Below are 21990 nucleotides of genomic sequence, written 5' to 3' on the forward strand. Positions count from 1 at the left end.
TCTTGCCATGTCTGTTGCTGCTTTCCTGGTTCTGCCTCCTGGTACTTCACTTTTCTTCTCTTTATTCCTCATGAATGCAGAAAACACCTAGAGGGAAGTGATGGCCGCTAGTTGGAGAGGGCATCTTTCTCTTGGGGAAGTCCCAGGGACACCAGAACAGGACTGGGGGTGGAGGGGAAGGCATGAGGAATGTGGCAGTTGGTTGCATGGAAAGAATGTGGCCAAGGAAGAGAGTGCAGCCTAGCTGAGTGTGAGCTAGAGGCCCTATGAGTTCTCCCTAATCAGGATGGTGGGCTCCAGAATTCTCAAACTGGTCTAGAAGGCATGACAGTGGCTGCCCATCCAAGAGATGACTTCTGAGTGAAGGGCAGTAGCTGGGACAAAGCTAAGCCCCTGGCTGTCTGTTTCTTGAATCCTGGGTTCAAGTCTTGTCATTGACTCATACTGGCTGTGTGACACTGGAAAGTTACTTCACCTCTCTGTGCTCTCTAAGGCTATAAATTGAAAAAGAAATGCTGACTTCCTTTGATGGAGTTTTCTTGTCTAGGAGTTCCTCCCACCAGCCTTTTGTGAACCCATGAACAATTGCTGAGTCATCTTTCGAGGACCAGCATCCCAAAGCCAGACTGGGGGCCTGGCCCCTCTTGACTGTGGTGGGTCTGTGTCTCTGCAGAAACAGCAGCCCCTGAAACTGCTCATCATGTCAGCCACACTCCGCGTAGAGGACTTCACCCAGAACTCCCGGCTCTTCTCGGTGCCTCCCCCGGTCATAAAGGTAACCCTCCTCCCTGCTATGCCAGTAGGCATGGTAGGCTGCCCTGGGAAGGGGGAGGGGGACCCATGCAGGGGTTCCTGAGGAGCATGCCATGCTGACCCTCCAGGACTGTTGGAACTTTGATTTAGGGGTGTGACTGACCTTGAGCAAAACCCTTGGGCCTAAACTCTTCAGGTCTCAGCTTCTTCATCTGTACAATGAGGGAGTTTCCCTTGATGAGTTTTAGGGTCCTTTCAGGTCATCAGTCTGTTCCTGTGGCCTTTCCATGGTAGTGAATTGAAAGGCCAGAGAAGCATGCATTGGCCCAGGCCAGGCATCTTAGAGCTTGCCTCTTCTACCCTGGTCCTGTACCCCCAACAAGTGGCCATATAGCTTCTACTTGGAGACCTAGTACTGGGGGACTCGCTTCCTCCTAAGGCTACCTGTTCCACTTTGAAACAGCCGCAGTTGGCTTGGTGAGAACATGTTGTTCTGTGGCCTCAGTGTGCCCACTGATTGTTGTTGCTAGGTGGATGCCAGGCAGTTCCCTGTGACTGTCCACTTTAACAAGAGGACCCCGCTCCAGGACTATAGCGGCGAGTGTTTCCGGAAAGTCTGTAAGATCCACCGAATGTTACCTCCAGGTGAGGCAACCAGCCCCGTGGGTCCAACCTGGACAGTCTTCCTCATTTCTTTTGACACTCCTTCCATGCTTGAGAAGGGCCAGAGAGGCTGGTTTGGTCTGGTCTGCTTTGGTCACTGAGTAACTGTGGTGATGACAGTTCCCTCAAACACAAAATGCTTTTTCTCTGCACCTCACTTTTCTCCTCTGTAAAGTGAGGATGATGGCACGTACCCTTGTGCTTCATTGGGTAATTTCATAGAACCCCAGAGCTAGGAGGGAACCTTAAGGGTCTTTGACTGATCTATCCCAGAATAAAATTCCATTCTAAAAGCCTTAGTGAGGGGAATTATGCCCTCTGGTTTTGGACAGCATTGCTGTGATCAGCTTGGGTTTGCCTTTTATGCCCATTCCCTCTTGTGGCCCCTGGTTATGTCCTTTGGCCAAAAAGAGTAAATCTCATCCCTCTTCCACATGAAGCTTGCAGGTACATGAGCTGTCATGAGTTCCCCCCAGCCTTGCACTATTTCCTCTCCATCCTGAACACCCCCCCCCCATTCTTTCAGTCATGAAACTGTTGCGTAAAAGTGCTTTGGAAAGTCCTGAGCATCTACAGGCTTGGCATGTGGGTCCCCTTGCCTGGCACCAACCAAGCTCCCATCTTGTGGCCTTAGGATTTTGAGATCATTTGTGGCTCTTGGTCCTTTTTTCCTCAGGAGGTATTTTGGTGTTCCTGACGGGGCAAGCTGAGGTGCACTCACTCTGCCGAAGACTCCGGAAAGCCTTCCCATGCTACAGAGGCAGTGCCAGAGGTACACCAGCCACCACTGGGACACCTGAGCTCATTAAGTGAGCTAGGGGATGGGAGGAGAGAGCAGCTCTGCCACTTGTGTACCTCGGAGCATTGATGCAGGCTGGACCATAGGGCACAAGGTTTGTTCCCAGAGATATATTGGCTGCTTGTGTCTCTGGGGACACCACATTCAAGGCCGGGCAGGGGCCATATGTCTAAGTGAGGAATGTGCTAAGGAATTGAGCTCTAGCTCACTTTTTTTTTTGTTTCTTTGGTAGGACCAGAAGAAAAAGAGGATTCTGTGGAAGAGATGAGGAAATTCAAGAAGTCCCGAGGCAAGAAGGCCCCTGCTGTACGTGGGCAGCTCTGGAGGTGGTCAGGGTGGGACCCGGGCTTGCTCTGCAGCCTCAGTCACCATCAGAGGGTCTCTGGGGCTGTGCCTCCTTGGAGTACCCCTCTATCCCCAGCCTTAGATGTGCTTTAGGTAGCCCCTTCCCCAGAGGGCTGTGCCCATGCAGATCTTTCTGCAACAGAAAATCCAAGATCTATCCTAGGATTTTCTGCTCAACCTCGAGCAGGCGCCTTGACCTGTCCACAGCCTGGCCTTAACTGAGATATGCCTGGGTCTGCGCATGTAACCTTGGATCCCTTTGCTAATGTTCAGTCTAGGATTGCCACAGAAGCCAATGTACTTTGTCTAGCTCTTCCTCCATACCACTCACAGCTGTCGACGGGCCCCTTCCCTGATTGCCTCAGTTCATTTCACCAGCCAAGATGGTATATTAGAAGAAGCACATCTCTGTCCATGGAGGGTCCTTGGTTCAGCTCCTATCTCTGACCTTGTTTTAATCTCTTAGCTTTCATGGGCCTCAGTTTCTTCATCTGTAAAATGAGGGGAGGTTGGCCTGGATGGCCCCTGGGGCTCCAGCTCCAGATCTCTGATCCTGCTGAGGGCCTCCTCTGTGTTAAACATGAGAAATTCAAAGACACAACTGTAGTTAGCAAATACACACACAACTCCATGTCCTGCTCCCTTCCATAACCGGGACAGGACCCTTTTCCAAGCTTCACCTAGGCTTGCCCTGGAAGCCCCATTCCTAGGAGTGGCGATGATTTCTAGTATGTGGTGAAGATCAGATCAAAATGCTTTAAAAGCATCTGAAGTATCTAGGGCCTGTTCCCTTCAGAAATGGGCCAGTGAATATCTAGTGTAGAAGAAGTGCCCTTGGGCCCCACTAAGGGCCAGACTGCAGCAAACCATAGTGCTAATGGGGTCCGGTCAGACACTGAGAGCAAGCGGGAGCTCTGCAGCCTCTGCTGGTCAGAATGCTGGCTGAGGAGTGCCCTGGTGTCCCTGAGGTTGGAGCAGGAGCTGCCATCATGCCAGGCACTAACGAGAGAGCATTAATACTTAAGACTTGAAGAGGTGCTTCCAGTCTACCTTGCTACCTGTGCCAGAGCCTGGGCTTTTTGGTTAAGTAGGGGCCCAGGCCATCAGGACATTAGAAAGAGGTCTCTTCCTTCTGAGCCAATGCTGGGAAGTTCGGCTGAGTCTTCTCATGCCCTTAAAGCCTGTGGATTTGTTTTACCAGGAGGAGATGGTGGGGCCTGCTGTGTCAGAAGCAGGTACTGAGACTGAGAAGACCCAGACGGTCTAGGCTTTGGGGCTCTTGAGGCCAAGGCTTCTTGGCCTGGGTTCCACAAACATTTCTCAGGAAAGAACATTGCATTTTTCTTTTCATCTGTGGCTGTGTCCTGGTCCTTTTGGGCAGTGTCTGGTGACGCTCCTTCTCGGAACCATGGGCAGCAGAGTGATCCTATCTAGGATGCTAGGAAACTGGAAACCCAACTCCAGGTGTCTTGATTGGTGACGCAGGAAACCAACTATTTTGAAATACAATTATCAACATGGTTAAGAAAAAAGAGGTCACAGACCCAGGTTAAGAAGTCCTGCTCTTGGAGCAGCTGGGCAGCACAGTGGATAGAGCATCGATCGTGGAGTCAGGAGTATCTGAGTTCAAATCCTGCCTCAGACACTTAAATTACCTAGCTGTGTGGCCTTGGGCAAGCCACTTAACCCCATTTACCTTGCCAAAAACAAGTCCTTCTCCAAGAGTTCCCTTTGGCTTCAGTTATTTCACAGCTTTCTTCTGAGAAGGGCCCATGAGGCTTCATTAGACCAACAGGGCTCCTTATGGGTATCAATCTCTCTTTTTCCCCTTAGGCCTTGCCCAGAATTGACCTGGATAATTACTCGGTGATGCCTGTGGATGAAGGGGATGAGGATGGGGAGTCAGAAATGGATGAGGAAGAGGCTGTGGGGTCTGATCTCGACCTAGACCTGGGAGATGGGGAAGTTGGGGAAGGTAGGTCGACAGCGTTTTTTCTCTGGAATCACCCACAGCAATCCCCCTTCTCTGTCCTGGGACAGGCATTGCTCAGCTTTCAGAGGGAGATGGATTTTATCCTTCTCACATTTTTGTCTGATGGTTAAAGCTCCGGGCTTCTGGTCAGGCAGGAGCTGGGTTTGAATCTCACCACAGACACTTCCTAGCTATGTGACTTTAAGCCGACTACACAACCTCTCTGAGGGTCATTGTAAGGATGGTGGGAGATAAAGTCCACAAAGTACTTTGCAAACCTTCATGTCAGCTATTACTGTGGTGTAGTGGTTGGTGCTACTGGACCTGGACTCAGGAGAACCTGAGTTCAAATCCTGTCTCAACTGCTTATTAGATGCCTGGTCTTCGGTAAGTCACCTCAGTCATTTAGCTTGCCTTGCCTCAGTTTCCCTCATCTGTAAAATGAGACTGATTATAGACCTCCTGTTGTGAGGATTAAATGTTCTTTGCTGCCCTCTACATGCTAGCTGCCATTATTATGGTGCATTACGCTGGTAGAGCTTTCCATCCTCTGCCCCTCAGGGTCACCCTCCATTTAGATCTTTTAATGCCAGCATTGCCAGGAAGCATATGTGCTGACTGCTGAGCAAAGAGAAATAATCTGGGCCCTCCCCACCCAGCATACCTGGATAGATATCACTGTGTCTGGCTGCCTGGCCACTGGGCCCTAGCCAAGGCCTCCCCATAGGTGCCCTGGACAGAGAACTGCACCTTGCTATTCAAAGGCCATACTTGGGGGCCCCCAGGGCTCCTGCCCTTATTTCAGACACTTTATGGCTGTGTGACTGGGCAGCTTAGCTGCTCCTTCCCTTAGTTCCCTCATCTGTAAAAGGGAGATGATAAGCATTGGCCTCACAAGTTGTTTGGAAAGTGCCTGGCAAACTTACGGTGTTCTGTGAGCACTGGGTGATCAAATATTCATCTGCCCAACTTTACTGTTTTAGAGTTAGTAGTAACTAGCATTAGCATTTGTCATTAGTGCTAATAAAGAATAATGATCCTAATCATAATGATGATCATGTTAATGATATTTATCTGAGCAGTCTTTGGCCCAGTCACTGAGGGCTGGCAGGCAGGCATTCCACACCAGCTCCTTTGTTCTGACCTCAGCCTGTTTGTTTTCTGGGACAGACGAGAAGCCAGACGCCTCCCTCCCCCTTCACGTCTTGCCACTGTATTCACTGCTAGCTCCAGAGAAGCAAGCCCAGGTAAGACTGCCCACACCATGGGGCCATGGGCTGACCCGTTCCGGCCCCTGGTGCTCTGAGGATCACAGAGAGCTGAGGGCCAAGAGCCTCTCGTTTTGCCCCCTAGAAGCAGGACAGGAGCTGCCCTGAACCAGTATTACATGTTTGGCAGAAGTTAAGCCACACGCTAGATCTCAGCCCTGTGGGGGCCTCTTTTTAGAGATTGGACCCATAGAATCCCTGCCAGCATCTTCTGTGGGCATGGACCAATGGGGCATTTGTTTGACTGGGATACATTTATTTGTTACTAGGGTTTTGTTCTTCCTTTAATGAGAGGAGGTGGGATAAGTGCTTGTTAATTGGGGGTGGTGGGGTGGAGGGACAGTAGATTTGGGGTTAAATGACCTGAGCTTAATCCAGTTCTGCCCTTTCCTGTGTGTGGAACCATGGACTGCCTATTTTCCCTCCTGGCCTCAGTTTCCTTCTCTGTAAAATCAGAGACTTTGATTAGATGAAAGCCCTCATCTTGCTGTATCTCTATGAGTTCAACAAATGAGAAAAGGTAGCTTGGCTTTGAGGTCAGAACCAGAGCTGTGGGTGGCCATTGCTGGTGGTGAGGGTCACCTGGATCTATGCCTGGGCCACTTGCAATCTCCCAGCCAGCCAGGATGCCTTTTTGATAAAGTGCTTCCTCTGGGCCAAGCATGCCAGCTGCTGGGCATACAACTGAGTCAAAAGCCATACTTGCCTTTCCAGAGCCAACAGTCTACCAGGCCAGATAAACCAGGATGAAATGGAGATGGTCTCGGTGCAGCAGCCCCAGCATGGTGGGGCGGGGGGGGGGGGGGTTAGTGGAGCCTTAAAGGAGCTGGGCCAGTCTGGACAGACTCTGTGTTCTGGGACAGTGTCATCCTCTGAGCCTTCTCTCTTCTGGAAATGAGAGGTGAAGGGAGCTGCGTTTGACGCTCTTGGCAGGTTGTGCTGCAGCCCCCAGTTGGTTCTCTTTCATAGGGTCCCGGGATCTCAGCCTCCTAAAATGGAGGTCCCCTTCACACCCACAAGGCTTTGCTTTCTCCTTACTCAGGTGTTCAGACCCCCCCCAGAGGGACGCAGACTCTGCGTTGTAGCCACCAATGTGGCTGAGACATCCCTCACCATCCCTGGCATCAAATATGTGGTGGACTGTGGCAAGGTCAAGAAGAGGTTTTATGACAAAGTGACCGGCGTGTCTTCTTTCCGAGTAACGTGGGTGTCTCAGGCATCAGCTGATCAGCGGGCAGGGAGAGCCGGGAGGACGGAACCAGGCCACTGCTACAGGTAACAAGACTGCAGGAGAGTGACTGACCAGGAGTGGACGATAGTGGAAAGGGACTAAGAAGTGCCTCAGAAGATGTCAGATAGGGCATTAGAGTGGGAAAGAGCCCTGAGGACCGGAGTTGAAGTCCTGTGTCTTTCTCTGACAAACTGTGTGACCTTGAATGAGTCACTTACATTCTGCCTCTGGGCTCTCTAGGGCTTTCAAGGTCCTTCTAAGTCCTTGGGGGACTATTTTGGTCATTCCCAGGGAGGTCTTGGGGCACCTCCTTCTCTCTGACTTGGCTAACCTTGGCATAATCCACTAAAATGATTTTGACCCCAGAGTATAGATGTAGCCACTGAGGCAGACCCAGAGGTAAAGTCTCTTACCCAGGGTCCTGCAGCAAAGAAGTGGCTGAGATGGCGTAGGAATCCAAGGCTTCCTAACTCCCACAACCAGTTTTCATTTCCATTCAATGGAAAACAGCAAGAGGGAAAACATTTGGTTATTATTACATTTTATTATGATCCCGACAAATACAAATCAGCATGAACATTTCCATCTTCAAAGAAGAATAGGAGAGGTTTCTGTGTGAAACTAGGAATTTTGATCCTGGGTTTTTGTAACATAACAAAACAGCTTGGGCTTTTGTAAGTACATATCAAATTCAGCACAGTAGGAGTAACCCTACCTCTCCTCCCTGATGGGAGTCATCAAGGTTCCTCTCTCCTCCCTAAAGGAATAAGAAACAATAAATACAAGTCAAGTAAAAGATAATGTGGCGGGGCGGCTAGGTGGCGCAGTGGATAAAGCACCGGCCCTGGAGTCAGGAGTACCTGGGTTCAAATCCGGTCTCAGACACTTAATGATGGCCTAGCTGTGTGGCCTTGGGCAAGCCACTTAACCCTGTTTGCCTTGCCAAAATCTAAAAAAAAAAAAAAGATATTGTGGCTATTCTCCCCAAACTCCTTCTCTGTGGTAGTCTTGCCCAGTGGTTAAAGGGCTGTGTTTGGTCTCAAGACCCAGGTTTGAACCCCCCCCCAGTACTTACTGGCTGTGGAAGCCTCAGTTTCCCCATGTGCAATAATTCCCACAAACTTGCTATCCTTGGGGCAGGATTCCAGAATTCCTTGAAGCTTCTGGGTTCTGATCCTTGGGTCCCCCAAGCAGTGACTGGCATTTGCATCCCAGGAGGGTCTCAAGCAGCTGTTTGTCTTCCACAGGCTCTACTCGTCAGCTGTTTTCAGTGACTTTGAGACCTTTTCTCCTCCTGAGATCACCCGGAGACCCGTTGAGGATTTGGTTCTTCAGATGAAAGCTTTGAACATAGAAAAGGTGAGAGGGGGGAGGTCGGATGTGCATAGTGGGGTTGCAGGAGGGAAGGTGGAATTCCCCAAAACAAGAGAATGCACCACTCTCAGTTTACTGTTTGCTCTCCCTGACTATTTCCTGGAGGGAAGCAAGATTTCTTGGGGCTTCAGACAACTGTGGGCAAGACTCCTTGGTTAAAGGACGAGGGGGTGTGCTTTTCCCATCTAGAGATGACAGGGAGCTGGGGAATGTGGGCTGGGCCTCGGAGAGGGTCCGGGTTGTCCTAGGCATGGGTGTCAAGTTTTCCACATGGGTTCAAAAATGTATAAAATGAAACGGGTTTTCATTTCATTCTTTGTAGCTTTATCTGCAACCTTTACCCATCTGGTGCCAGATACATAATAGTGATTAATAACCTCTTGATTGGTTAATTCATTACTTAATGCTTACCTGAGATGCAGACACAAGTTTTCAGGAGACTGGTTTTGACTTGTTAGCAGGAAGAAGCTCATTCATAATTAGTGTTATCTCAGTTAAAGGGGACAGAGAGGAGAACCCAGGAGGAAAGGGTGATAGGCAGTGCCAAAGACTGCAGACAGATCCAGAGGGATGAGGGAGGACTGAGTCAAGACTGGCTGATTGGGCGATTAAGAGAGTACCACTATGGAGAGCTCTGTTACCTTTGAGAGGGTTCTGCTCCTTTTGGAGAGGGCTCCATTTCCGTTGGAGAGTTCTGTTACCTTTGGAGAGAACAGGATCAATTGTATGAGCAGAAGCCACAGGGCAGAGGGTTCCCACTGGTGGTGCGCCTCCCATTTTCCCAGCAGCACTGTCGGGCTGGCAGCCAGGGCTCAGCATCCTTGGCTCCAAGACACTCTTTCCCGTTTGGCATCCGTATTTCTTGATACTAGGTCTGCCAAGGTCATGTCAAGTCAGTGAGCAGCTGTAAGCACCTACTCTGAGCCAGACATTGCCAAGATCTGAGGGTGCTGACAAAAAACAGACATTACCCTCAAATTGCTCACAGGCTAATGGGGAAACACTTTGCAAACAGGTGCAAATGGAAGAACTTGGTGATGATCCCCGAGGAACCTTGAGTGGACCTTAGGATGCCCCCCATGGCGGGGCAGGTGAGGGGGATCCAGATCTCTGGCCTCTATACAGACTTTCTTTGTTTTCCAATTATACACAATAGTGTTTCTACCTATCATTTTTATAAAGTTTTGAATTTTATAATTTTTTCCCCCATCCTCCCTTCCTTCCCCCTACCCCCCTGACAGAAGGCAATCTGATAGTTTTTACATTGTTTCCATTGGGAGAAAAATCATATCCTTAAGGAAAAAAATATTAGAGATAGCAAAATTGTGTAGTAAATAAAACAATTTTTTTTTTAATTGAAGCTAATAGACTTTGGTCTCTGTTGAAACTTCACGGTTCTTTATCTGGATACAGATGGTATTCTCCATTGCAGAGAGACCCAAATTGTCCCTGATTGTTGCACTGATGGAATGAGCAAGTCCATCAAGATTGATCATCACCCGCCTGTTGCTGTTAAGAGTGTACAGTGTTTTTCTGGTTCTGCTCATCTCACTCAGCATCAGTTCATGCAAATCCATAGTGTTCCATGACATACATATACCACAATTTGTTCAGCCATTCCCCAACTGATGAACATTCACTTGATTTCCAATTCTTTGCCACCACAAACAGGATTGCTATAAATATTTTTGTACAAGTTTTTATCCCTACTTTAATTCTTAGCACTTTTTCTCACCCTCAACAAATTCTTTGCATAGGTTGTCAACTTCCCCTTTCCATCCCCTCCCCCCGTGGAGACCCTGGTCGCTGCAGAGGAGTTGTTGACGGCACTTGGCGCTCTGCGGGCGCCCTTGAAGACTGGACGGTAGGCTGGGCCTGGGTCTCCTGGGCCTCTGGTTTAGGAAGAGGTAGGGTTTGGGGGAGGGGGAGTTATCAGAGAAATGTGAGGGGGTGGGGTCCACTCCAGTTAAACTTTTGCCCACTCTCCTTATTCCACTTACCGAGTATCTCCAAATCAGATACACAGAGAACAAATCACAAGCTTAATAAAATCCAGTGACTGTGGTCAGCTGACTGGACTTGAATCAGAGTGACCTGTTCGAATTCCTTTTCCAATGCTTTCCTAGCCAGACAAGTCATTGAACCTCTGTCTCAGTTTCATTTTTTTATAATTTCAGTGGTCTCCAGCTTCCTTTCCAAACCTAAATCTGTGATCTGTGATGCTCCTTTCCCCTCCACTGTCTTCTTCTGCCCCCCTGAAGTCTGACCTCCCCATGGCATCATCCCTTCATTTTTCTCCCCAGGCTGAAACAGCTGCAGGGGGCAAAGCTGAGCTGTCCAATCAGCCCCCTGGGGAGAACGATGGCCACCTTTCCAGTGGCTCCCCGCTATGCCAAGATGCTGGCCCTCAGCCAGCAGCATGAGTGCCTGCCTTACATTATCACCATCGTGGCCGCCATGACGATCCGTGAACTGTTTGAGGAGTTAGACAGGTGGGTGAGTGGGCCTGGCACTGACGGTCTGGACACAGCAGCAATGCGGGAATTGGTGTGGCCTTGGCGAGCCAAATGAAGCATAGCTGGCGGGCTGGCCTTCCAGAGGAGAGATCTGGCTTTAACATGGCAAAAGGCTTCCCCGAAGAGCAGGGAGGAGGTGAGGTCTCCCTTCAGCAAAGCCTCCAAGGCCCCACATGCCCCCAGCATAGAAGGGTTTCTGAGCCCCTGTGCAGCCAATGCTGAGCGGAGGCAAGACTGGGGCTTGGGAACCCCAGTTCTCTTTCTGCTTCTGACTGTGTGTGGCCTCCATGGGGTCCCTCGACAGGAGTTCTTAAAGGATTTGGACTTGACCTTTCATAGGTGGAAAGCCCCTTCTCCTCTGCCACTTGCAGTCTTAGCCTGGGCAACTGAAGGGCCAGTGACTTGCCCAGGGTCACGCAGTCTGTCTGTGTGGAAGCCTGGACTTTGTGACCCCACAGCTCACTCTCTATTCACCCTTCGCTTCCTTTCTTCTCTGAGGCCTCATCCCTGAATTGACTTCTGCCCAGCAACCTTCCCAGGGTGACTATAGAGGTCAAATGAGCCAAGGCTTTGGAGGGCTGAGCCTCATCAATACTGCCAGAGGAAGTCTGGTATGAGGAGAACTCGAGGTTGGCCTGGGCCTTCTTTGGGTTGGGGAACCCAGAGTAGCAGCGATGGTGACAGTGAAACCCTCCAGGTCATCCAGTGAGGAGAGCTGGGGGCTCAAGTGCTTTAAGGTGTGCAGATCCCCTGACAACTAGGACCTCATTTGATCCTCACAGCAGCCCTGGGAGGTAGGGGCTGTTATTTATCATCCCCATTTTACACAAGAGAAAACAGGCGGGCAGAGGTGAGGTGACTTGTCCAGGGTCACATGGCTAGAAAGTATCTGAGGCCAGATTTAATTAACAGTTCTTTCTGACTCCAGGCCCAGGGCTTTATCCAGTGTACCTCCCAGCTACGTCCTAGGGTACCCCAGACCCCTTACCTCTGCTGCACCTGGAGTGTGCCATGGGGCTGGCAGGAGCCTTAGCCACAATTGAGGAAATGTAGACCTGAGCTCTGCCAAAGCTTTATTTGGGAGGGTTTTCCCTTACTAACTTTAGAAGTGGGGCAGGAAGCCAAAAGAGAAGCTGAGGGGCCCTGTCTGGTGGGAAGGAGCCCCGGGACCTCGGAAGCATACATGCCCAGATGGCTTTTTTTCCTCAACCCATTTTTGTGTGTTTGTGTCAGAGTGCAGCCTGGGGCTGCTCCAGGCCAGGGATTCTTAACTCGGGGCCATGAACTTACGTGTGAAAATGGTATTTCAGCCTAATTGGGCTCTTTGGTAAATCTTCTGTTTCTTACTTTACTCATTTAAATATGTGATTCTGCTCTGGCCCGTGGGGCTGCACCAGGATTCCCGGACACAAACACGCTGAAGAACTTTGCCCGGGAAGTACAGAACCTTCACAGCTGACCGCACTCCAACTTTCTAGGCTGGATTCCCATCCCTGCCCCTCACACAGGCTTCATGCCAGCCCAACGGGTCTCCTACTCCTCTTTACCCATTACCCGTTTCTGGGCCTGGAACTAGGCAGGGCACCATGCCCGGAAGACCTCCCTGCCACCCCTTGTCTGAGGCTGTTCTTAATCACTCCAGTTATTGGGGGCCCCTCCTGCTTCCCCTAAAAAGGACAATTCGTATCCTAAATGTAATTTATCTTTGAATATGCCACAAATCCTTTAGAAGGAAGGCCTCCTCTTTCTGGCTAGTGTGCAGTGGGTTCTTGGAGATCCCAGGGTCTGTGTGTCCTCTGACCGCTTGGGAGATGAATTCCCCACTAGCTATGCACCTTCAACATCTCTGAAGTCACTGAATCTGGGCGCCTCCCGGGCATGGCAGCGGTCACTCAGGAGACGGAACAGCACAGGGGTGGGCATTCCTGGCATGGGTGCAACAGGACAGAGGAGCTCATGAAGGGCCCTGTTGGTGGGAGTGCTCACCCCCTGAAAGGAAGTGCTTGTGATCCGGGGTGGGAGGCGCGCCTCCTGGTGATGGGAGCTCCTGGCGGTGCTGGGCAGGGAAGCCTAATCCACTGTGGGCTCTCACTGCCTTGGAGGCCCCCATCGGTGATGCTTGTGCTTGTGCACTCACAGGCCAGCCACCAGCGAGCAAGAACAGGCGCAGCTGAAGGGGAAGAAGGCGCGTGTGTCCCAGATGCAGAGGGTGTGGGCCGGCCAGGGCGCCTCGCTGAAGCTGGGAGACATGATGGTGCTGTTGGGTAGGTGTGCCCCTAGCCCTCCTCCTCATGTGTGAGTGGATGACGTCCAGCCTGGAGTGACCTCAGCCCTGCTGCTCCTTGTCCCATAGGTGCAGTGGGAGCCTGTGAGTACGCGGGCTGCACGCCCCAGTTCTGCGAAGCCAATGGGCTCCGGTATAAGGCCATGATGGAAGTCCGGAGGCTTCGGGGACAGCTGACCACCGCAGGTACCTCCCCGTGACCTGTCAGAGCCTTCAGGATCCCCTGCCCATCTGTTAGCCTCTCATAGAGCCTTTCATCTTCCCGTCCCCTTTCTCCATGTAGCTTTGCCACCGTTCCTCTTTCCAGTAGGTCAATACTGGAAGCTTTTGGGGCTTCCTTTGAATCCTGAAGTCTTGGGGGATGGGTTGTGAACAGCAGAAGAGGGACCTGCAGAGGCTTCCTAAGGTGCCCCTTGAAGTACAGAAGGGGAAACTGAGGCACAGAGGTCCAGGACTTGTCCAGAGTCACCCCTGTAGAGAAGGAAGGCGGCCTCTGGCACATGTCCTGTCCCTGACCTGTGGTGGCTGGGTAACCCTGGACTGGGCACTTGTAGAGGAGGCTCCAAAGTATGCCTGGACGAATTCTTCTCCCTGGGAACTCCTGAATGGGTGATGTCATAGCTGGGGCCCAGTCAGGAAGATCTGAGGTCAGATGTGGCCTGAGACACTCCCTGCTGCTGCCACTGCCACCAGTCTACCACCAACTGCCCTAATACTTCTCAATTTTTATCTTGTCTGATCCTCACGACAACCCTGGGATCATAATGGCTCCTCTGATCCCCGTTTTACAATTGAGGGAATTTGAGGCAGTCAGGGGGAAGTGACAGTCCCAGGGTCACCCAGGGAAGACTCTGTCCTGACTGAAGGGGTTGGGCTTAGTGCGTGTGGTTTGACACAAGGCAGGTGGTAGGACACCGAAGCGCCACCCCCACCCCAGTAGAATCCTGGCTCCTCGCTCTTTCTGTGCCTCAGGGGTCTCTTCCTCCTCACCTCCTCTCCAGTGACCTCCATCAGTGAACACGCCACAGGTCTCTTTGTGGATCCCAAAATGAAGCCCCCAAATGAAGAGCAGGTGAATTTTCTGCGGCAGATGGTGCTGGCTGGCTTGGGCGATCATGTCGCCAGGCGCATCCAGAGTGAGGAGCTCCTTGATGAAAAGTGGAAGAATGGCTACAAGGTAGGTGCCCGCCTCCTGCTGCCCTCTCCTTCACTGGTGAGGATGCTCTGGCTCAGCCGCCTCCCTGGCTCGTGTTGACATGGTGATAGGGATCACTTTCATGGCATTCCCTGGACCAGGTGGGTACTGTCTGAGGCAGGAAGGGGCCTGCTTGTCTCTTCACTTCTTTTCTATTGATTTTTGAAATTGATAATCAGCCGTTTGATTAAAAGCTTTAGTGCAGCCAACCAACCTCAACTGCTCTTTGCCTGTGTCAGATCTCCTGAAGTCTCCTAACCAGCATCTGGCCCCTGCTGTTTAAGGGTCTCCCAGAATCATTTGTCCATCCTGATTTTCTTTCCCTCCCACACCTGTAGTGAGTGCGGCCTCCCTTCTCATGGCTCTGTGGTGGGGGAGTCATTGTTCAGTGTCCATGACATCATGGCCAACTGTCCCCTCCCCTATATGTCCTCTTAACTCACCTTCATTCCTGAACAGCTCCCTCCCCAGTGAGCCTCCTGATGCTTGTAACGTAGAGTAAAATAACAGTAGCCACACTGGGGAAAGCAAACTGAGGAACAGGGTGACTACCCATAGCCTAACTGAGCTGAGTCAGGTGTTCTTCCTCTTTGAAGTGGCTGAGATGGGGGGGGGGCATTTGTTTGACTTGACTTACATGTTCATAACAAGAATCTTGTTTTTCTTTCTCATTTTGGTGTGGAGAGAGATTAGATTTTCAGTGACTGAAAAACAATCACAGTTTAATTCAAAAGAATTCTTAAAAAAAAATCAGCCCAGCCACCAACTTACACATCAGGAGTGTCCAACAGTGTATGCAGTACTATTTCCCCCTCCCCTTTTTTGAAAAAAATGGCAAACCTGTGAATTTTTTCTACCAAACTTGGTCCTTCTAAAAAATGTACCCACCATTTATTTAGCCATCCTGCTACTCTTGGGTGGTTTAAGTTGTCTCCAGTTATTGCCATGACAGTCTTGGAATAGAGAACTCTTTTTTTGGCTATGGTAGGACTTTCAGATATATTTTCCACAGAGGAATATTCTTTTTGTTACTTTTTCTAAAATACCAGCAGATTCTTTTCCCAAAAGATCCACTAGCAATGATATGGGTTTGTGTATATTGCATTATTTTTATCTCCACGTTTACTAGATGGGCCATTGGAGAGAGCAGGGACCTGAGTTCAAATCTAGCTTCAGACCCTTTCGAGTCAATTTCCTCATTAGTAAAATGGGGTGATCACAGCTCCTCTCTCCTGAGGTGGTTGGCAGCCAGAAGACCTGCCTTCCTCAACCCCCCTGCCCCCAGCCCCAGGGGCATGTCCACATGTCCACTAGGTAACTTCAGGGACTCCCTTCTGCATTAGATCATGATTATGGCAGTGTGTTGGCATAAAGGGCACAATCAGAGGTCTTACCTCCAGGGCTCAATTCACTTTGGTGGGTAACCTCCGATCTAGGAAAGTTCTCCATTCCCCCAGATCATAGTATTTAGAACTAAAATGAACTCCTTCATTTTACAGATGAAGACACTGTGGGCCAGGGAAGTTGGGTGAATGGCCTCCAGCCACTTGGGTAGGAAATAGCTGAGGCAAGATTCACCCTCATGTTCCTGATGGCCAACACAGCACTCTCTTCCCACTATAGCAGGGTCCAGACCTGGGCATGACCACCCTGTCCTCACTAGACCAGAGTCTCTCCTTCCAAACCTGCTGGGGTCAAGTGGACACATTGCTAGTTCTGTCCTGAGCAGGGACCTTCCCTGGAGCGGGCCAGGGGCAGAGAGATTTGGTGCCCATCCTCTTCCCCTCTTAGTGTGTCAGACTCTGTCCAGATCGTATGGGTGTGCGCCCATGAGCTCAGAGACACCGAGTGATTGGTGCAGGGTCACGCAGCCCTCTGGCCCTGAGCTGGAATGCTCTGGAATGGTGGATCAGGACTGAGGTTGCCTGACTTCAGAGACTGCTTTTGCCATTCGCCCTGGATGTACCCTTTGACCAAGTCACTCCCTTTCCCCTGTCCCGTTTCCTCACTAGTCAAAGGAGGGCCCTGGACTCTGTGATGTTTAAGGCTCCTCTGACCTCCCTTTTGAATCTGAGTCTGATGATTTTCTGTTCTTTTTTGTTCCGTGCCCACCCATCTCCCTGTAGACCCCTCTGCTGGATGATCCTGTCTTCATCCACCCCAGCTCCATCCTCTTCAGAGAGCTCCCTGAGTTTGTGGTCTATCAGGAGATTGTGGAGACCACCAAGATGTACATGAGAGGTAGGAGCTTGGGGACACCCCCTGCCTGAGGACTGGCTTGGAGTGCTGGGCAGAGGGAGTCGGGGTGGGAGGCTACTTCCCGCTGAGCGTCTGACCCCAGGTCTGAGCATCCTCCCATGGAGAGCTCTGGCCTGTGACTGGGTGACCCTGAGCCAGTCATTTCGTTTGTTTATGCATCAGTTTCCTCCTGGGTGAAGTGAGGGCCCAGGTCTTGGAGCCTTGGTCTGGCTTTCTAGGGCAGAGGGTGGCAGCCAAGAGAGCAGTGCCCCTCAGCAGGGCGGTCCTCCTGGTCTGCCTGGATGCCAGAAGCCTCCTGTGCCCCCTCTAGGTGTGTCTGCCATTGAAGCCCCATGGATCCCAGTCCTGCTGCCTCCTTACTGCCACTTTGAAAAGCCCCTCGAGGACCCTCCCCCATCCTACTGCTCCAAGACTGGCCGGATTGTGTGTCACCGGGCCAGCACCTTCTGTGAGTATAAATGGGGTTGTGAGGAGGATTGCTTGCAGGGCCCCTCTCGTGGCCGGGACCCTCCAGGCTCCCTTGCAGGTATGCACACCTGCCAACGGAGGCCTGCGCCTCTGTCCTTGCAGATCGTGTGGGCTGGCAGCTTCCCGCCGTGCAGGTGGACTACCCCGAGGGACTCGAGCGCTATAAATACTTTGCCAAGTTTTTCCTGGAAGGAGAGGTAAGCAGCCCCCTTTTTCTTTGGCAAGTGGGGGAAAGGTTTGGGATCTGGGGCCTGGGGATGACAAACCCCCTCACCAGACTCGTCTCCTTCCTCCCCATTCAGGTCTTTAAAAAACTCGCCTGTCACAGAAACTGCTTGTTGTCCAGCCCGAACATCATGCTGAAGACATGGGCCAAGTGAGTGGAGCCAAGCCAGGGGGGAAGCTGGGGAGCCAGCCAGCGCCCTGGAGCCCAGAGGAAGGGTGGGCCTCTCCCAGCAGGCGCAGCCCAGGCACCCTCATCTTCATTGTCTTCTTTTCCATTGGCCTTTCCTCCTTTTTCTCCTCTGCCCCAGACCTATCCAATAGCCCTTCAGACCTTGCTTAGTCTTGACTGAGGGATGTGGATGTGCCAGAGCCCACGCGTACTGAAGAGAGCTTTGGGCCTAGAGTCAAAAGACCTGAGCTTGAATCACATCTTATTAACAGTGTGATCTCAGGCAAGTCACCTAATCTCCTATAATTTGTTTGCCTTAATTTCCTCATCTGTGAAATGGGAGACTTAAAAGCCCCCAAGTCCTAGGACTATTTCAGTGTTAGTAAATGTGCTCCATTCACCAGACCCCTATGGAGCCTGCCCTCAACTGCAGAGGAATCAGAGTAAAGGGCCTGGCACTGAGGGTCTTGTGGCTAGATATGGGAAAATTCTGTGTGGCAGCACAAGCCTTCTGAGCAGCAAGACCCTCAGAGAGATGAGGTGCCAGAGGCCCAGAGATGGCAGTGATAGGTCAGAAATTCACAGGACCAGGATTTGAATTCAGAGCCTCCTGACGTCCAGGGTCAATGTGCTCTATGCCACATCCCCTAGCTGGGCTGCGGTGCCCCGCCAACATCTAGCGAGGGGACTAATGAATGACCCCATGCAGTCCCTCTTTCTTTGCGGTAGGGGTGGGCAGCATCCATTTCGGTTTGCCAGCAGCCCACACATCAGCTTCCCTATGATTTGTGCTCTCTGCTGGGCAGGGAGGGCAGAGCTTCTTGGGCCTGTGCACCTTGCCCTTTTTGACCCACCTCCACCTCTGCCACCCTTTCATCAGGGCCTGCTGGCTCGGGTCCTGGGGGGTGAGGACCACCAGGAGTCTCTTGGCCTGGGGCCAGGTCCTGGATTTGACCAGTGTTTGGGGGGCACTCTCACCCTTCAGGCTGCAGCCCAGGACGGAGAGTCTTCTGAAAGCCCTGGTTTCAAAGAAAGCCGATTGCCGAGTTGCTTTACTGGAGGCCTGGAAGCAGGAGCCCCAGTGTGAGTATTGGACCACCCAGGGACAGGGTCTGCATGGGAGCATCACCCGTCTCAACTTGGCTTATTTCTCCCCTTCAAAGAGAATCAGGGAGGTCACGAAAGAATGGGGCTGGACCTGGAGTCAGGAAGTCCTGAGTTCAAGTGCTGCCTCAGACACTTACTCAGGCAGCAGGATTCAGTGGGAAGAATCCTGGACTGGGGTCAGGAGATAGATGTTTGAATGTGGAGGGCCTAGAGTCAAAAGACCTGAATTTGAATCACCTCTTATTAGCAGTGTAATCTCAGGCAAGTGACCTAACCTGCCTTAATTTGCCTTAATTTCCTCATCTGTGAAATGGGAGGTTTAAAAGCCCCCAAGTCCTAGGACTATTTCAGTATTAGTAAGTGTGCTCCATTCACCAGACCCCTATGGAGCCTGCTGTGGGAACCCCTCACCCAGCCTCAGTGTCCTGCTCTGTGGCACATGAGGATAGTAAGAGCAGCCCCCTCCCAGGGTTGTGAGGGTCAAATGAGGGCAGCTGTGTGAAACACTTTACAAACCCGCATACCCTGTCAGTGCTGGCTCTTGTCCAGGTGGGTCAGAAGGGTCTTTTTCCTCCTGGGGATATGCACAATCCAGGGACCCTGTGAGAGTGACTGAAGAGGAAACTGAGGCTGAGAGTGGTTCATTGATGTGTCCTGGTCACACAGTGGTGCAGGTGGGCTTTGGACCTCTCTGCCCACCTTCACCAGACCTCTTGGGCCCCCTCCTGGCCTGGCAGGTACACCAGGGAACCCCAGGCAGCTGATACCTAAACTCCTTTTCAGATTTGCTGGCTGAATATTGCGAATGGCTCCCCCAGGCCGTGCACAACGAGGTCTCCAAACTTTGGCCTCCCTGCGGACCCTGAGCTTCCAGGAGCCCCACCTGCTCTCCTGGTTTTTCCTGTGGCACCGGACCTTTCCCTGGGCCAGGGTGACATGGGTTTGTCACTTCTCTGCCACCTGCCTCCCTGGGCTTCCTGTGGCTGGCCTCTTCTCCAGCCTGGTCCCTCCAGAAGTGCTGAGCCCCCCGTCGCCTCTAAGACAGATCCAGGCTCCTTTCCTGGGTCTTTCAGGACCTTCACCATTGCTTCCAGCCCAGCCTCTGTCCACTGCTGTGGCCACATTGACCCAGGTCTCTCCCCAAGAGTGACCCACTCTCTGATTTCTGCCGCCCCTCCCTGAGGACGGCAGCCACCCAGCTCTTGATCCTATCAAGACCCAGAGACCCTTCCTAATGCTCCATGCTTCCCCGGCCCCCTCCCCAGTTCACTGTAGATTTTGTATATAGTTTGTATTTACTGGACCCGTGAACATCTAGTGCAGGGACTACCTCACTTGTATACTTAGAGCTCCAGGGACTATTGCAGCGACTGTTTTGTGCTAAAACTTTGTCTTTTCATAATAAATTATTTAAAAATTGTGAACCTAAAAAACAGAATGAGCATTTGTGTCTCCATACCCTGACGAGACAGTATTCTTCCCCGCTCCTCTCCCCTTTCCCTCCTTTAAATCGACTCGACTGAGAGTCCCAGAGACATTTCACACTGTCTCCCTTGCACAGGTGGGCACTCTGCTCTTACAGCCACCAAAATACCCGCTCTCCCCCTTCCCTTGCACCCTGCCCCAGTCACTATGGCAGCAGGAATGAATACCAAGGACCACAAGATCCTTTTCTTAGTCTGACGTAGACATTGGTTGAAACAGTTCTATTTAATGTTATGGATCATGGGGTGTCTGCTCGTCTCAGGGAGGCCGGGGGTACGGGGGTACGGGGGTACGGGGGTGGGGTCAGCCGGGGCGGGGCTGGTTCTGCCAGCTCCGCTCTGTAAAAGCAGGGCACGGCCCGGCGGGCAGAGAGGGCAGAGTGGGCCCGGCGGGCAGAGCGGCCCGGCCCGGGGGCAGAGTGGGCAGAGTGGGCGCGGCGGGCAGAGCGGCCCGGCCCGGGGCCTGGCAGGAAGGCCTTGGGTCCTTACTGGGCCCCGGCGGCGGGGTGAAGGTGGCAGCGGCTGGGTGCAGCGGGCAGCCCGGGCCCGGGCCCGAGTTCCAGTCCGGCCGCGGCCTCGCCAGAACCAGAGGCCGTGGGGTGCCTTGGGGCTTGGGGGCGGCCCCACGAGGCGGCGTGGGCTTCTCTGCTCCGGAGCTCTTCAGATGCAGCTGCCCGTGTGTCCGGCCGAGCTGCCCCCACGCTCACGGACAGTCGCGGGGGCACCGAATGCAGGGGCTGGCCAAGGTGCTCCAGCCGGACTTGAACTCAGACCAGGCGGTAGAGGCGCCCCGCCCGGCCTGACCCGAGGGCTCCACTTGGCCAATCTGGGGGCGAGTGGCTGTGCTGGGCCGTGGCAGGCGGAGCCCCCCACCCCGCCTCCGCCGAGGGCGCCGGCTCCCCAAAATGAGGGTCCCGGCGGCGGGAGGAAAAGGCCGCTGGAGATGCCGGGGATTGAACCCGGGGCCTCATACATGCAAAGCATGCGCTCTACCACTGAGCTACATCCCCGGCCGCGAGCTGCCTGCGCGGGCCGCTATAGGGCGGCGGCGGCCCCGCCCCGCGCACGCTCCATGGGGCTTCCCGCGCGGGCGCCCAGGGCCCTTCCTCGTTAGTATAGTGGTGAGTATCCCCGCCTGTCACGCGGGAGACCGGGGTTCGATTCCCCGACGGGGAGGCCCCGCCCTTTTTTCCTCCTTGGCTCTAAGACCCGCCTCCGCCCGGCGCTTCCTGGCTCGGTTCCGCCTGGGGCCGGAGCCGCCCCGAGGCCACGTGGCGCGTGACCCCGAGCCGTGACCCCAGGGCGGAGGGCACGACCTGCGACCCGGGGCTGTAACGCCGTGGGGGGTGGGGCGGGGCGGGCCCACGCGGCCCCGAGTCTGTGCTCGGACGGGGGACCCCGAGGCCCGCCGCCCCCCGCCGCCCCCCGCCGCCCCCCGCCGCCCCCCGCCGCCCCTCCACTGCCGCCGCGGTGACGTGACGCCCGGGGGCCGGGGAGCCGGAACCGGCCCTGGGGGTCCCGGGGCCCGCCCCGCGCCCCCCGCCCTGTAGCCCCGGCGCGGCGGCGCCCACGGGGGCAGGCCCGGAGGGGGGGGGCCGGGGGGAGGGGCCGGGCGGCGCGCCGCAGCTAGTAGAGCGCCCGGGCGCGCGGCCCTGCAGCGGCCGAAATAGCTCAGTTGGGAGAGCGTTAGACTGAAGATCTAAAGGTCCCTGGTTCGATCCCGGGTTTCGGCAGCGCCGCCTTTTGGCCCCGGCCCCCCTTTTGTTCCGGGTCCGCGGGCGCCGTCTCGGCCCTTCCTCCTTCTCCCCCTCCCCCGCGCCCCCCGAGCCCCGGGCCCCGGCCCTGCCTCCCCCTCCCCCGCGCCCCCCAGGCCCCGGG

General features: G+C 53.3%; 1 protein-coding gene, 1 long non-coding RNA gene and 3 other non-coding genes across 7 annotated transcripts in view; 3 read left to right on the forward strand and 2 right to left on the reverse strand.

The window, feature by feature from the left end:
- The window catches only part of DHX37 (DEAH-box helicase 37), a 36244-nt gene extending 16197 nt beyond the window's left edge, over positions 1–20047 (forward strand). Inside the window, exons 9-27 of one of the 3 annotated variants that reach the window (XR_012472236.1) lie at positions 674–775; positions 1284–1398; positions 2093–2188; positions 2448–2521; positions 4394–4535; positions 5703–5779; positions 6843–7075; positions 8279–8390; positions 10163–10269; positions 10709–10897; positions 13061–13185; positions 13275–13391; positions 14207–14382; positions 16527–16641; positions 16970–17107; positions 17230–17324; positions 17430–17503; positions 17661–17804; positions 18507–18589. Coding sequence is in view for 2 of the 3 variants with exons in the window: in XM_074205377.1 (XP_074061478.1) it covers positions 674–775; positions 1284–1398; positions 2093–2188; positions 2448–2521; positions 4394–4535; positions 5703–5779; positions 6843–7075; positions 8279–8390; positions 10163–10269; positions 10709–10897; positions 13061–13185; positions 13275–13391; positions 14207–14382; positions 16527–16641; positions 16970–17107; positions 17230–17324; positions 17430–17503; positions 18507–18604; positions 19412–19494 (2268 nt within the window). In the remaining variant the exon portion in view is untranslated. The other 2 variants (XM_074205377.1, XM_074205379.1) reach the window with 2 other exon arrangements.
- On the reverse strand, positions 7564–14810 carry LOC141501443 (uncharacterized). The gene is made up of 4 exons (XR_012472237.1): positions 14196–14810; positions 9047–9106; positions 8107–8373; positions 7564–7788 (listed from the first exon to the last, which is right to left on the reverse strand). It is a non-coding gene; the product is annotated as an uncharacterized LOC141501443 (long non-coding RNA).
- A 1003-nt stretch (positions 20048–21050) lies between the features above and the next one.
- Positions 21051–21122, reverse strand: TRNAA-UGC (transfer RNA alanine (anticodon UGC)). The gene has a single exon. It is a non-coding gene; the product is annotated as a tRNA-Ala (tRNA).
- Positions 21123–21216: 94 nt separating this feature from the next.
- Positions 21217–21288, forward strand: TRNAD-GUC (transfer RNA aspartic acid (anticodon GUC)). The gene has a single exon. It is a non-coding gene; the product is annotated as a tRNA-Asp (tRNA).
- Positions 21289–21772: 484 nt separating this feature from the next.
- TRNAF-GAA (transfer RNA phenylalanine (anticodon GAA)) lies at positions 21773–21845 on the forward strand. The gene has a single exon. It is a non-coding gene; the product is annotated as a tRNA-Phe (tRNA).
- Positions 21846–21990: the final 145 nt, after the last annotated feature.

This window comes from Macrotis lagotis, chromosome X (assembly GCF_037893015.1).
Source record: "Macrotis lagotis isolate mMagLag1 chromosome X, bilby.v1.9.chrom.fasta, whole genome shotgun sequence".
Taxonomy (NCBI): domain Eukaryota; kingdom Metazoa; phylum Chordata; class Mammalia; order Peramelemorphia; family Peramelidae; genus Macrotis; species Macrotis lagotis.